The sequence below is a fragment of the Diabrotica undecimpunctata genome, chromosome 2, assembly GCF_040954645.1.
Source record: "Diabrotica undecimpunctata isolate CICGRU chromosome 2, icDiaUnde3, whole genome shotgun sequence".
Taxonomy (NCBI): domain Eukaryota; kingdom Metazoa; phylum Arthropoda; class Insecta; order Coleoptera; family Chrysomelidae; genus Diabrotica; species Diabrotica undecimpunctata.
The window spans coordinates 172,893,962-172,906,220 of NC_092804.1; the positions used below are offsets into that span (position 1 = coordinate 172,893,962).

At 32.2% G+C, this 12,259-nt stretch overlaps 1 protein-coding gene across 1 annotated transcript; it reads right to left on the bottom strand.

Moving 5' to 3' along the window:
• Window positions 1-1,216: 1,216 nt before the first annotated feature.
• LOC140433575 (uncharacterized) lies at window positions 1,217-9,283 on the bottom strand. The gene is made up of 4 exons (XM_072521559.1): window positions 9,216-9,283; window positions 3,810-3,845; window positions 3,055-3,371; window positions 1,217-1,772 (listed from the first exon to the last, which is right to left on the bottom strand). The coding sequence occupies exons 2-4, from the start codon at window positions 3,841-3,843 to the stop codon at window positions 1,281-1,283; spliced, it is 843 nt and encodes a 280-aa protein (XP_072377660.1). The 5' UTR covers window positions 3,844-3,845; window positions 9,216-9,283; the 3' UTR covers window positions 1,217-1,280.
• Window positions 9,284-12,259: the final 2,976 nt, after the last annotated feature.

A 12,259-nucleotide genomic window follows, 5' to 3' on the forward strand; every position in this document is an offset into this window, starting at 1 on the left:
GGATTCATAAATATATTTTGGTTATTTTGGGTATTTTTTTTTGTAAATATTAACTTGTATATATTTTTCTATTTATTTTTTTAATTCATCTATTTTTTGTACATTATGTATTCGTTTGTATGTATGTACTGTAAATAGAACTATTATTACTGTATATTTTTAACGATATCTGATTAGGAAGAGCAAAAACTTTTAAACACGCCAGTTTTTTGCTGACAGTCCTAAGCCTGTAAAAAGTGTGAAGGAAAGTACCTTTCTGAATTTAGATCCATATACTACAATTATTTATGTAGAACAAAAAACTACTCTCTTCGTGTTAAACATTGTTCAATTATCAAGTATATTCACTTGAACAACCTGAAAATACCATAAGAAATAATTTAATACATTTTTATAATTGTGTACTACTTAGCTACCAATGAAATATATTAAATACCAAACTTTCTGAAGTGCGACCCTGCGACCTTCGGTAGTTTATTGAGAGACTCTTGTATACACAATAGGATCAACTCAGGTAACCATTAAGCACTCAACCATTTTTCGTGAAACAAACTATACCTTGATTATTTGATAGTATTTGGCAACAGTTTGCAACAGCATAACCAAAACCTAGTGAAGGTACTGGAAAGTCTGAGGAAAGGAAATAATAAATTAAATCTGAATAAATGAGCGTTTGTGAAGAGAAAGAAGTATTATACTTAGGACATAAGGTCTCAAGTAAGGGTATAGCACCAGATCAAAAGACAGTCATTACAATAGATCAGTATCCTATGCCGTAGAATGTAAAAATATTTTTTATAGCATTTGCGAATTATTATAGGAAACATGAAACCATTTTACAGAGATCGCCGCACGACTTAATAGACTATCGAAGAAAAATGTAAAATTTGATTGGTCACAAAAGTTAACGATTTTGCTGTTTCTGGAGCAAAAAATTAATTTAAAAGATTTTAGATTGCGCAATTTTGAAGGTTTTTTTTTTATTTCTTAACAGATAAGATGTTTATATTTAAGTATACATGGAAACCTATTAAACGATGAGCAAATTCTCGTGTTGATTCTTGGAAGTGTTAGATTGCGGGGTTTATTACATTTTTTTTAATTACATTTGAAATTTAATTTAAATTGTATCTTAATAATTAGAAAATGTTTTTCGATTCCTTATATTATTTGTTACCGATCGGTTTTTATTATGTTAAAACTTAACTTTTCATATTAAAATCATAAAATTTAACTTTCTCTAAAATTTATTAAAAAACTAGTAAAAACTACGACATATATTAATAGTGATGGTGATATCCTCCAGAACCGCCTCCGTTATGTCCATTCTTAGCACTAGCGGCAGCTACTGCTAGTCCCGCAGCTGCAGCGTTGGACTGTGCAATGTGTGCAGACTCGGCTGCTTTAATGGCAGAAGCTTCTGTTTCTTGTAGGTCACCTACAGCGTTTTGAAGTTGAGATAATATGCTACCGACTTTTTGCTTGGCTTCGTCGACCATGGAGTGTTGGGAAGCAGCAGCATTAGCAGCTTCGGCTGCGGCTTGTTCAGCGTGCGAAGCACCGGCCTGTGCAGATGCAAGAGCAGCAGTAAGAGTGTTTAGTTGGGCGTGGGCGTCTTGGGAGGCTTGAGCTGCAACTTGTGCTACGGCTTCGAGTTGGTGGTACTGTGAAATTTCGGCTTGCAATTGCTGTTGAGCTTCGATTGCTTGCTTTTTAAGGTTCTGCACGATGGCTTGTTTACCCACTAGAGCAGCTTGGGCAGTTTGGGCAGCCTAAAAAAATTACATTAGGTAAAAAAATAATTGAAATATTAAGTAGTAGAGGAATAATTAATTCTTTATCTACTCTATTATCTAATAATAATATAAATATAAGCTTCTTCTGCAGTGGGAAAATCTGCTCACATTGCAGACAAAGAGAAGGAAGAAGCAATTGAGTTTAATCAGAAAATCCAAAGAATAATGCAGGAAATTCTGCGATAGGAAATTATACCACGATTTTAACAAAGACGATAAACAAAAATGGATTATTGCCACAAAAAATTGATAAAGTACTGGCAGAAGGGTACACAAAAGTTTACATTATGGAATTGAAATTGAAAGTGTGGTTTTAAAGATGACTTACAGATTATCTAATATATTTAGTAAATGCAATATCACAAAAATGATATTAACATAGAAATCTCTATTGGAACCAACAGGCTGTGGTAACATTACATGGAAATAGCACGGATGCGCAACATTCGTTATGCCGACGATACAGTCATTATTGCTGAAAGTGCAGACGGTATTAAACACAATTTGTGGTACTAGGGAATAGCTTGGTTTAACAATTAACAGAAAGCAAACAAAAACCATGATTATCAGTAAGAGGGGTAAAGCCATAACAAGAATTTAGATAAAAAATGAAGATATTGAACAAGCGGACAAAATGAAGAAGTTAGGAGTGTGGATTACTGAAGGTCTAAATCCGAAACCAGAAATTCGATCAATAATGGAGCAATCAAGAGCAGCCTTTTTAAAGATGAGAAAATTTCTGAGTAACCAAAGACTCAATCTGCAAATCTGATATCGAACGGTAAACTGTTATATCCACCCTATTTTCCTTTATGGCGCCGAAGTTTGGACCATTAATTTTAACTTAATAAGAAAGCTATAAGCTTTTGAGATGTGACTTTTAGGGAGAATTTTAAAAATACCATGAACCGATTATATTACGAACAAAATGATGTTGCACAGAATGGGAAGAGACAAAAAACTTTTAACCACCACCAATAAAAGGAGAAAGACAGCATATTAGGGACACGTACTTAGAACTGATAAATAGGAATTGTTGCAGTTGATTATGAATGGTAAAATAAAAGGAAAAAGGAGTCCTGATAGATGACAAAACATATCCTGGCTGAAAAATATTCGGGACTGGACCGGATTAAACACACAGATGCTTTTAAGGAAAGCAGAAGAGATGAGTTTGCAATGGTTATACCCAACCGTCATTTGTAAAGTCGACACTAGAAAAAGAAAAAGTGCAATATAGGTGTTGTGTTATACTTACTCCAACAGCAGCACTGGCTAAACTACTCTTGACTCCGAAAGCGGCTTGGCTTCCGGCGGTATGTTGATTCCTAACGGCATTTTTAGCCTGCACTGCCGAATTATGAGCCAAACTTGTCAATTCTGCTCCTGAACTGCCTTTTCCATTTCCACCAGCTCCCGCTTCCGCTGCCGCGTGGGCCTCCAATTCACCAGGTGCATAGCCACCACTTTCATAGCCTTCGGCTATTTCCAGGGTATGCGAGGATTGAGCTTGCTGTTCGGGAACTACGAGTTTCACGTGTTGATGTTTATGTACGCCAGCTGAAGCAACAGCGACTGAAAGAAATATGTGTGTGTTAATACTACCCTTTAATCAGAACTTTAACTTCCGATTGTAGCCTTGAAAAAGTTATGAAAAAGTATTGCCATTTTATTGATTTGATTTTTTTAATGCCTTTGGTTTTTTATATTGGTAATAGTTTTTTTTTAAATATTAAAATATTTAAGAGACAAAATAATCTATCTTGAAAAATACTATTGAGACACTAATATTGAAAATGATAATATTTTCTTGTTATTCTTGTTTTATTTCGAATCGAAAAACAAAAAACACAAAAACTGAAAGATAGTTTTTTTGAAAATGACTAATCTTCTTAGGTTCACTTAAAGTTTTCTTTAAATATAGATTTTTACTTTTCTACAGTATAAAAATGTTTACACTTCCTTTTGTTAAATAAAAATCTAACTAAAGATTTAACGAAAGTAAATACTTACCAGAAAAAATGGCGAAAACGAAAATCCCGAACATTTCTAAAAACAAAAAAAAAACATTTAAAACTAATAATAAAAATAAATATTTCACTGACTTGTGAATGTAAAGTAAATATATAACAAATTTAACTAGATCTCCCTCTTCAATCTTGACCCACTCGAAGGAATGTAGTGGTGATCATGATGTCGTGTATTGTCCTAAAGATCCTAAAGATCTCTGTCTCTGTTTATTTTTCTAATTCATGCATAGGTCTTTTGCATATCCTTGTAATTTATTCGATTCATCTTTGAGATGATCTTGATCTTGATCTTGATCTTTGGAGATCTTTCTCGTAATCTTCGCCTCGTGAGGAAAGGTACAGAGTAAAAATTCTATAAAAACCTGAGTTTAGCTAATCCTGCTGATAGAATTTCCTGTTCCTGAAAATAATCCATAATAGGATCTATAGGAAATTAGACGCAGACATTAGTAACACTCAGATGGGATTCAGAAAAGGGCTGGGTACAAGGGAGGCTCTGTTTGCAATGAACGTTCTCTCACAGAGATGCTTAGACATGAACCAAGAAATTTACACCTGCTTTATTGATTTCGAAAAGGCCTTTGACAAAGTACAACATGAACCACTAAGACAAATTCTAATAAAGAAAAATATAGACAGCCGAGATATTCGAATTATATGCAACCTATATTGGAATCAAACAGCAAATGTGAAGGTTGAGGGTAGGCTAACAGAAGAAATTCAAATCCGTCGAGGAGTCCGGCAGGGATGCATCTTGTCGCCACTTTTATTTAATCTGTATAGTGAAGCTATTTGTGAACAAGCACTCGAGGAAGAAGATCTTGGTCTGATAATAAATGGTGAGACGATCAACAATATAAGGTATGCTGACGATACGGTTCTCCTAACGGGAACGCTAGTAGAACTACAACATCTCGTTCAAAGTCTCAATATATACTGTAACAGTTACGGCTTGAAAATTAATTTGAAAAAAACTAAATTTATGGTAATCACGAAATCAAAGAACATCAGAGCTAATCTTGTAATAGACAATACAACGATTGATCGTGTGTCCTGTTATAAATATCTAGGTGCTTGGATCACAGACGATACTGATCAAACAAAAGAGATTAGATGTAGAATAGAAATCGCTAGATCAGTCTTTAATAGAATGCGCAAACTCTTTTGCAATCGTGATATCAATATAAAGTTACGAATACGAATGCTGCGGTGTTATGTCTTTTCTACCCTGTTGTATGGCGTAGAGGCTTGGACACTAAAACAGTTGACCACAAAAAACATCGAAGCTTTCGAGATGTGGTGCTATAGGCGCATTCTCAGAATATCATGGATGGACCGCGTCACTAACACGCAAGTACTCCAAACTTTAGACAAAAGATGCGAAATTCTAAATGAGATAAAAACTAGAAAGATGGAATACTTGGGGCACATTGTGAGAGGTGAAAAGTACGAACTTTTAAGAAATATCATGCAGGGCAAAATTAAGGGCAAAAGAAGTGTGGGAAGAAGAAAAATATCGTGGCTTGGTAATCTACGTGAATGGTTCGGGTGTAGTTCGATTGAACTTTTTAGGCGCGCTGCTAACAAAGTCGCAGTGGCCATGATGATTTCCAATCTCCGATAGGAGTGGCACGAGAAGAAGAAGAAGCTGATAGAATTCTGAAAAGGTCCAAAAATAGCTGACAGGAACCAAAACCCAATAACGTAAAGGGCAAATGGTGGAGTAGGCTAAACTCCGTAGTCTTGAAAAAAAGTCATTCTAGGGGAAAAATCTTTACTAAAAACAACCCAATCCTCCTGGCAGTACGTTAAGGCATGAGGCAAGGAATCTCCTTCTTCTTAATTCTCCTTGACGTTGGCGATTGCCACGGCAAGGCAATCTCTGTATTGAGCTATTCTGAAGAGTTGTTCTCTCTGATATTCTTCAACCACGAGACTTGTTTTCTATCAATTCCTCCACGTCCTTCAATTTTATCCATCATCATTAGTCAACGTACTAGTCGTAATATTTTCTAGGATTTGACTGTATCAATCAGCTGATGAACATCTTCTGCTCTGCTCTGCTCTGTTTTCTGTATTTTTAGGAACACTTTCTTATTTAGAAATAATAGACATGTTAACAATCCTAGGAGTTTGCTTCGGAAATCGGACGGACATAAAAAATACGAAAGAAGCGACGAATTATAAATATCACTTTTCTAACAAGGACCATTAGAGATTATAGAATGAAGTGAAAGATATACTAAAAGACCTTACGCGAGTAGAAAGCAGAGGTGCTGAGAGAAACGAAGAAGATAGGCACGGATTCAAATTCCTTGTAAGATCTGTACATATTTATAATGGAATATTTAAACTTGGCAGGGCATGCAACGGATTACCAAGTTTTATATACAAAAAATATCAAAAATAACTCCATACTTTGGATAGGATCATCGAAATATGAATGACAAATCTATCTCACAAATGCTAAAATAAGTTCTTCAAACGTTAAAATTAAAGTTCTTCTTCTAAAAGTTGAAAATCAATGGAAAAAATCTTTTGGCAAAAGTAAGAACAGTCTGACAGTTATAAAACATGATGGAAAAATTCAAAATATTTGTCTGAATTGAATAGATATATGTAAACAACACCAACTGCAAATTATAGATGGATTTTATCACGAGACAGAGATTAACAAATATACTTGAGATTAAGATACGAGCAACCTAGAATATAATGTCGATTATTTTATTATAATGGAGAATCAAAATTATAGGCAGTAAATTCTTATAAGTAATATTGACGGTTCAGCGCTGTTGTAGGTCTTCCAATAAAGAACGAAAAATTTGATAAGAAATTTCATTTCGACAAAGCTACTTGTATTGAAGAAATACCTATTTATAATACGTATCACGTTGCGGTGCTCTGAATAGATGGAGAATATACAGATCAGGTCAAAATCTTTTGAATCGTTCTTCGGAGAACGATTTCCGAAGTGAAAATTAAAACGTCAATAAACTTATTTTAACCTTCGACTGTGGCTTATTCCCAATAAAATAGTATCTAATTTAAAATGCCACAAGAAAATAGCTTCAGAACGCTATTAATTACTCAATGTACTGCTTATGAGTAGATTGTAAATATGCATTTAAAAATAAAAAAAAAATAATCAGTTTCGACATGATAAGGTTTGGTAAATGTTTTTGTAGATTTTTTGGAGACACGACATTTGTTTAAGAGGATAGGACTATAATAATGATGCGAATAAGAAGGGTCGCAATAATGGTTTATAAAAAAGTTCTTGAATTAAACCCTAGAGCCTTTTACGTGCCTCGTATAGCCCATAGCTTAAATTTAGTAATTAATAAAGCTGCAAAAGCTTCTTTAGAAGATAATACAAGCTTTTTTGCTATTGTGCAGGATTTTTAAATCTCAACATTGACACTGAAACCTCTTTCTAGTACTAAGTGGAAAAGCAGAATAGGTACCCTTAAATTTCGTTCTTAGATACAATCTTTAAAATGAGTTTTTATAAAAATTTAAGTGGGTGTGAAACAATCAACTGAAAAGCAGATCGCGATAAAGTGGCAAAATAAATGAAAAGAACGCTGGAAAATTTTTTAACTGGAGAACAATTACAAAAATCGTCACCATTTTCACAAATTTCACTTAAACTCCAGAAATATCACATGTGTCAGACACTATTCCGCGAAAAGACCAGCAGGAAAAACCAAGCAATTCCGATTATGAAGATGAAATAAAAGAAGAGAATATAAATTTAAAATTATCTTAAAGTAATGATAAAACTAAAGGTTTGGAAACGACAGATAATTACATTATGGCCAGATACTTAACAGACGCCTTACGAGAGTATTACCTATATAAAGAATCCAATAAAATCAATGAATGAGTGTTTGGAATCATCTTTTATTTGATCTAACGAAGGGTCAAAACAAATCACAAGAAAATGAACTATTGCTTCCTTCTTCTGAACAATGAATAGCGGGGAAAAAGTTAAATGCGATTGGTTCGATTATACTGAAATCAACAACTTACTGTACTATTAGGTCTGTAAATTATTTTCTAAGCACACAACGCTAATGACAAATCGGACGAATGATTGGGAAAATGTACATAAAAAATTGTCAGAACATGGAAACTTCACTGATACATTATCTGCTGTGATTACCAATAAATTTAAAATAATTTGCATGATAGTGTTGTTAGTAACTCTTCAATAGAGGAATAAAAATGTTATGAACAAGATTTAAACCTAGCAGAATTGAAAAATGAAGTATTACAATTTAAGACTTTTAAAAGTAAAGAAAATTTTATTTCGCCTGTATCCTTGTGGCCATTTATTAAGAAAAATAATATTGCCACATTCCCCAATTTAAACAAAATTCTGAAAATTCATTATCCCATTTCAATTTTTTTCTTGGAATCCGATAATTAGATAGAACTACATACGATATGCTTTGAAACCAATTTACTAAACGCAAAATATGCGTTCAAATAAAAGTTTTAATGATGCTTTAGAAGAGGCCAAAAAAATTGCCGAAGATTTCGATTGCGACTCTTCTTTTCCACCGATTAATGTGTTTACGCTCCGAACGAAAAGCTTTTATTTGACTACCAGTATAAAGTTGAAGCTTAAAAAAATCCATCTGAACAATTTAAGATTAACTTTTACTTTGTTATATTGGACAATGCCTTATCAAAATTGGAAGAAAGGTTCGAAGAAATAAAGCAACATGATACATTGTTCAATTTTCTCAACGACCCATGTAATTTCCTTAAAATGAATAAATCACTTATGCCAGCTACATGTAAAGCTCTTAAAAATATTTTTTGGGATACAGCAACAAATAAAAAATATATTTTAGATAAAGATTTATATGATGAAACTGAAAACTTGGTACCCTATATTTCCTTTGAAACAAACGCATTCAATGTCATTCACTACCTATTCACCAATAACTTTACTTATATATTTCCAAACTTAGTAATTGCCATACAAATTTTCTGTGACAGTAGTGAGTAGGGAACGAAGCTTTTCGAAACTGAAAATAATAAAAAATTATCTACGATCCACAATGAGACAAAAAAGGATTTCAGATATGTTTATAATTAGCGCTGAAAAGGATATTTCAGAAAATATAGATGTATCTGACATTGTTAAAACCTTTGCCTTAAAAAAGGCTGTGACAACAAAAATAAGAAAATAAAACATTCCAGACAACTTGCAAACTACTTTAAGAGAAAAGTCGGATATCCAAGAACTGTTTTCTTCTATTGTACAAAATTACTTTCAAAATTGTTAATATAAATTAAATTAAACATGCTAATATCTTTGCGTTGTTGAAGTGTTAGTGAATAAACAAAAATATAGCAGAAAAGACAAACTCACTGTTTTACAATCCTCGATGTAACTTAAGAACTGGATAAACCACAGTGAAGATTTTTACTCATCCCCTGGTATTTATAGCGGTTAAGAATATGGGTGGGGCTGCGTTACAATCTCTTTGGAAGCGCCAACGGTATCAATCATGTTATTAGAATAAATCCAAAGATATTAGTAGTTCAAGAAAATGAGATAATATTATGAAATCTTTGAAAAAAAAAAATCGACTTTAGACCTTAGAAAAATCTACCAATGCTAGAAAAAACTGAATAATCAATTAGAATAATTAAAGGGTCAGTGCAAAAAGTGGTTAAGTCACATTTTTATGTTTTTGAGTTATAGGCTATAGATTTGAAACTATTTTATGTAAAAAAAACAGATAAAAATAAAAAACTGGAAGTACGCTCAAAATAAATTTCTAAAAATTTTAATCAAATTTTACTCATAAGTAATATCAGCATCACTTTCTATGTCTTTCTTTCTGTTACCAGTGTCATGACGATTAGCGAAAGTCACATTTTGACATTAAAAGAGATAACCAATTTGACAAGGTAAGTAACTATATTTCTATCTCTTTTAAATGTTATACTTATGATACGATTCCAGTTTAGCTTGCCTAACTAGGAATTTTGTACTGGTTTATAGAATTTTTAGATACCCTTTTTAGAGCATTCAAAGGAAATATTAAACTCCTCATTTAATACCTTTACAAAAATTAGGCTCCAGGTGTTTCCTATTACAAATCTTGTAGAGTGCTATTCTTGAGCTGGTAATTCTATAGCTTATACTCGCTGCTACATGAAGAACTATCTATCGCAGGTATACTGTTGCGGAAGAACAACTGAAAAAAGGGGAAAAATACCTGGCGTCAAACTACTGGGTGCCACGTACTATCCTCGGTAGTCCTCGTTTCCACTTGTACTTATTAAGAAATTTAAATGGAGATAATAGAAATGGCTTCTTACAAGGAGATTCTGATTATAAAGTAAAGTCATTTTTAAGAAGTCCATTAAACAATCCAATTTCTATAATGAATGCCATATTAGAACCAGGTATGCAACATAACTTTTTATGTATGGAAGAGAAGGTTTAGGCACTATTTCATTCAGTGGAAATGGCTGTAAGGTTGAAAAGATTCAACCGTTCTAATCTACAGCAACATTCTACGAGTATAACCTAGCGAGAGATCAAAATTAAGACAATTTTGTAGATGAATTGCTATATGAAGACATTACTAAACTTTTTGAAATTAAAGATATTTGAGCTAACCTTATATAATATTTTAGTGGTATCGAAATACCTGAGAAGAATTAATAATATACATGTATCCTTTTTTATTCGTTATTAAATTCTTTTTTAGATAATTTAATTTATTCCTGGCACGACAAATTGTATAATCCAAAGAGATAGTAAAACATTATTGTGATTTCTTTGACAATTAGTCAAATATATTGGAGTTTTATAAATAAATGTCTATCCTTCAGATAACTAACTATCTGTCCCGACAGGACAATATTTATCTGGAGGTGAAAAGACCGGCCCTTTCATGCAAGAAGTTTATTATTTTAAAAATTTAATTTTTAATTCTTCTAAAAATTTTCTCGATCCTAAAAAATTGGCTGCGAATTTTATATATATATATATATATATATATATATATATATATATATATATATATATATATATATATATATATATATATATATATATATATTGGTTTGCTTTTAATATATTTCAAAGTACAAAATATATTAATTTAAATAATTCAACTAATAAACTATAAAAGATATTTCGAAGAAATGAAAGTCCATTATCCTGGATTACCTGTAGTAAACAAAATTTAAAGATATGCATAAATTATTTTCTTTGTAAAATATATTTGAGTCACGTGAGTGAGCTTAGTGAAATCGTGAACAATGCGAGCGGGTTTTCCAAATAGACTTGTACGTCGATATACAGTGAATAAGTCAAAAGAATAGAAATATTTAGGAAATATAATTTTCCGTTAGTTCTTAAGAATTTGTAAAAACCGATTAGCATGTTAATGGTTTTTAGGAAATTTATAATTGTAGGTAAAATTGTTGTTTGTTATCTAAATGGTAGATGGGGATAAGTGTGACGAACTCTGATTGGAGGAGATTGAAAAAGTAGGATAGGTATGTAGGAATAAGAGTTTAGCTAGATTTTTGAGAGAAAAAAGATAATGAGTTGTTTTTCCAAGGGTTCAAGGCGAACAGTCGTTGTTCTCTGGTGGTTCTCCATAGGTAGTAAGCAGTAGAAGTGAATGTTTGTGAGTTTTCTTGGAGTTAGTGTATCTGACGGAAGCTGATCCAGTAAAATATTGTAAGTTATATTTTTCTACTTATATTCCAAGAGTCACTGTTCAGGCCGGAACGAGAGATTCAGTTTATCGAGAGGAGAAGAGGCTAGCATCATTTGAACGATACTTGCATTTGAAGGATATCATTAACGACGATAGGCTCGCAATAATTTGTTGTAAGATTGCTGATTACCTAGGGGACTGCTAAGAATAAATAGTGTAGGCTACAAGGAACAAGGATTTGGACAACTCATCATCAGAGAGATAGTTTTACCATTCGTCACTTTTTCCTTATTAACAACACATTTTTTAACAATTGCTTTAGAAAGGATAGGAATATTTTGATCGGGAGATTTAGAACAACAATTTTGATTTGAAAATTTAATTTATATTGTATACACCATTAATTTTTGAAGGTTCACGTACGTAGAACAAAATTTTGATAATGAATATATGAGATTTTTTTTTTGAAGATATTTGAGTGTGAATTTTATTTCAATATATAATGTTGTATCATATATTTTTTTATTATTCCGGTATTCTTTGGACCTTACCTATCATATGTAAAGCATAGATATTGAAGCACGAGTAAAACCCTGAGATAAGAAAATTAAATAATGTGATAGAATCATAATTGCATCGTTTAAATAAATTTAATTAATTGATTAATTAGCTAATTGATTGCTTGGCGCACCTCAGACTTTTAATAACACATTAATATATATATATA

What these genes read in the sequence shown, in the direction of transcription:
- LOC140433575 (XM_072521559.1), bottom strand. Translation starts at nt 3,843, where the DNA reads ATGTTCGGGATTTTCGTTTTCGCCATTTTTTCTG. An exon ending in CGTTTTCGCCATTTTTTCTG is followed by an intron (nt 3,372 to 3,809) that starts GTAAGTATTTAC and finishes TATTTCTTTCAG; the next exon opens with TCGCTGTTGCTTCAGCTGGC. An exon ending in TAGCCAGTGCTGCTGTTGGA is followed by an intron (nt 1,773 to 3,054) that starts GTAAGTATAACA and finishes TAATTTTTTTAG; the next exon opens with GCTGCCCAAACTGCCCAAGC.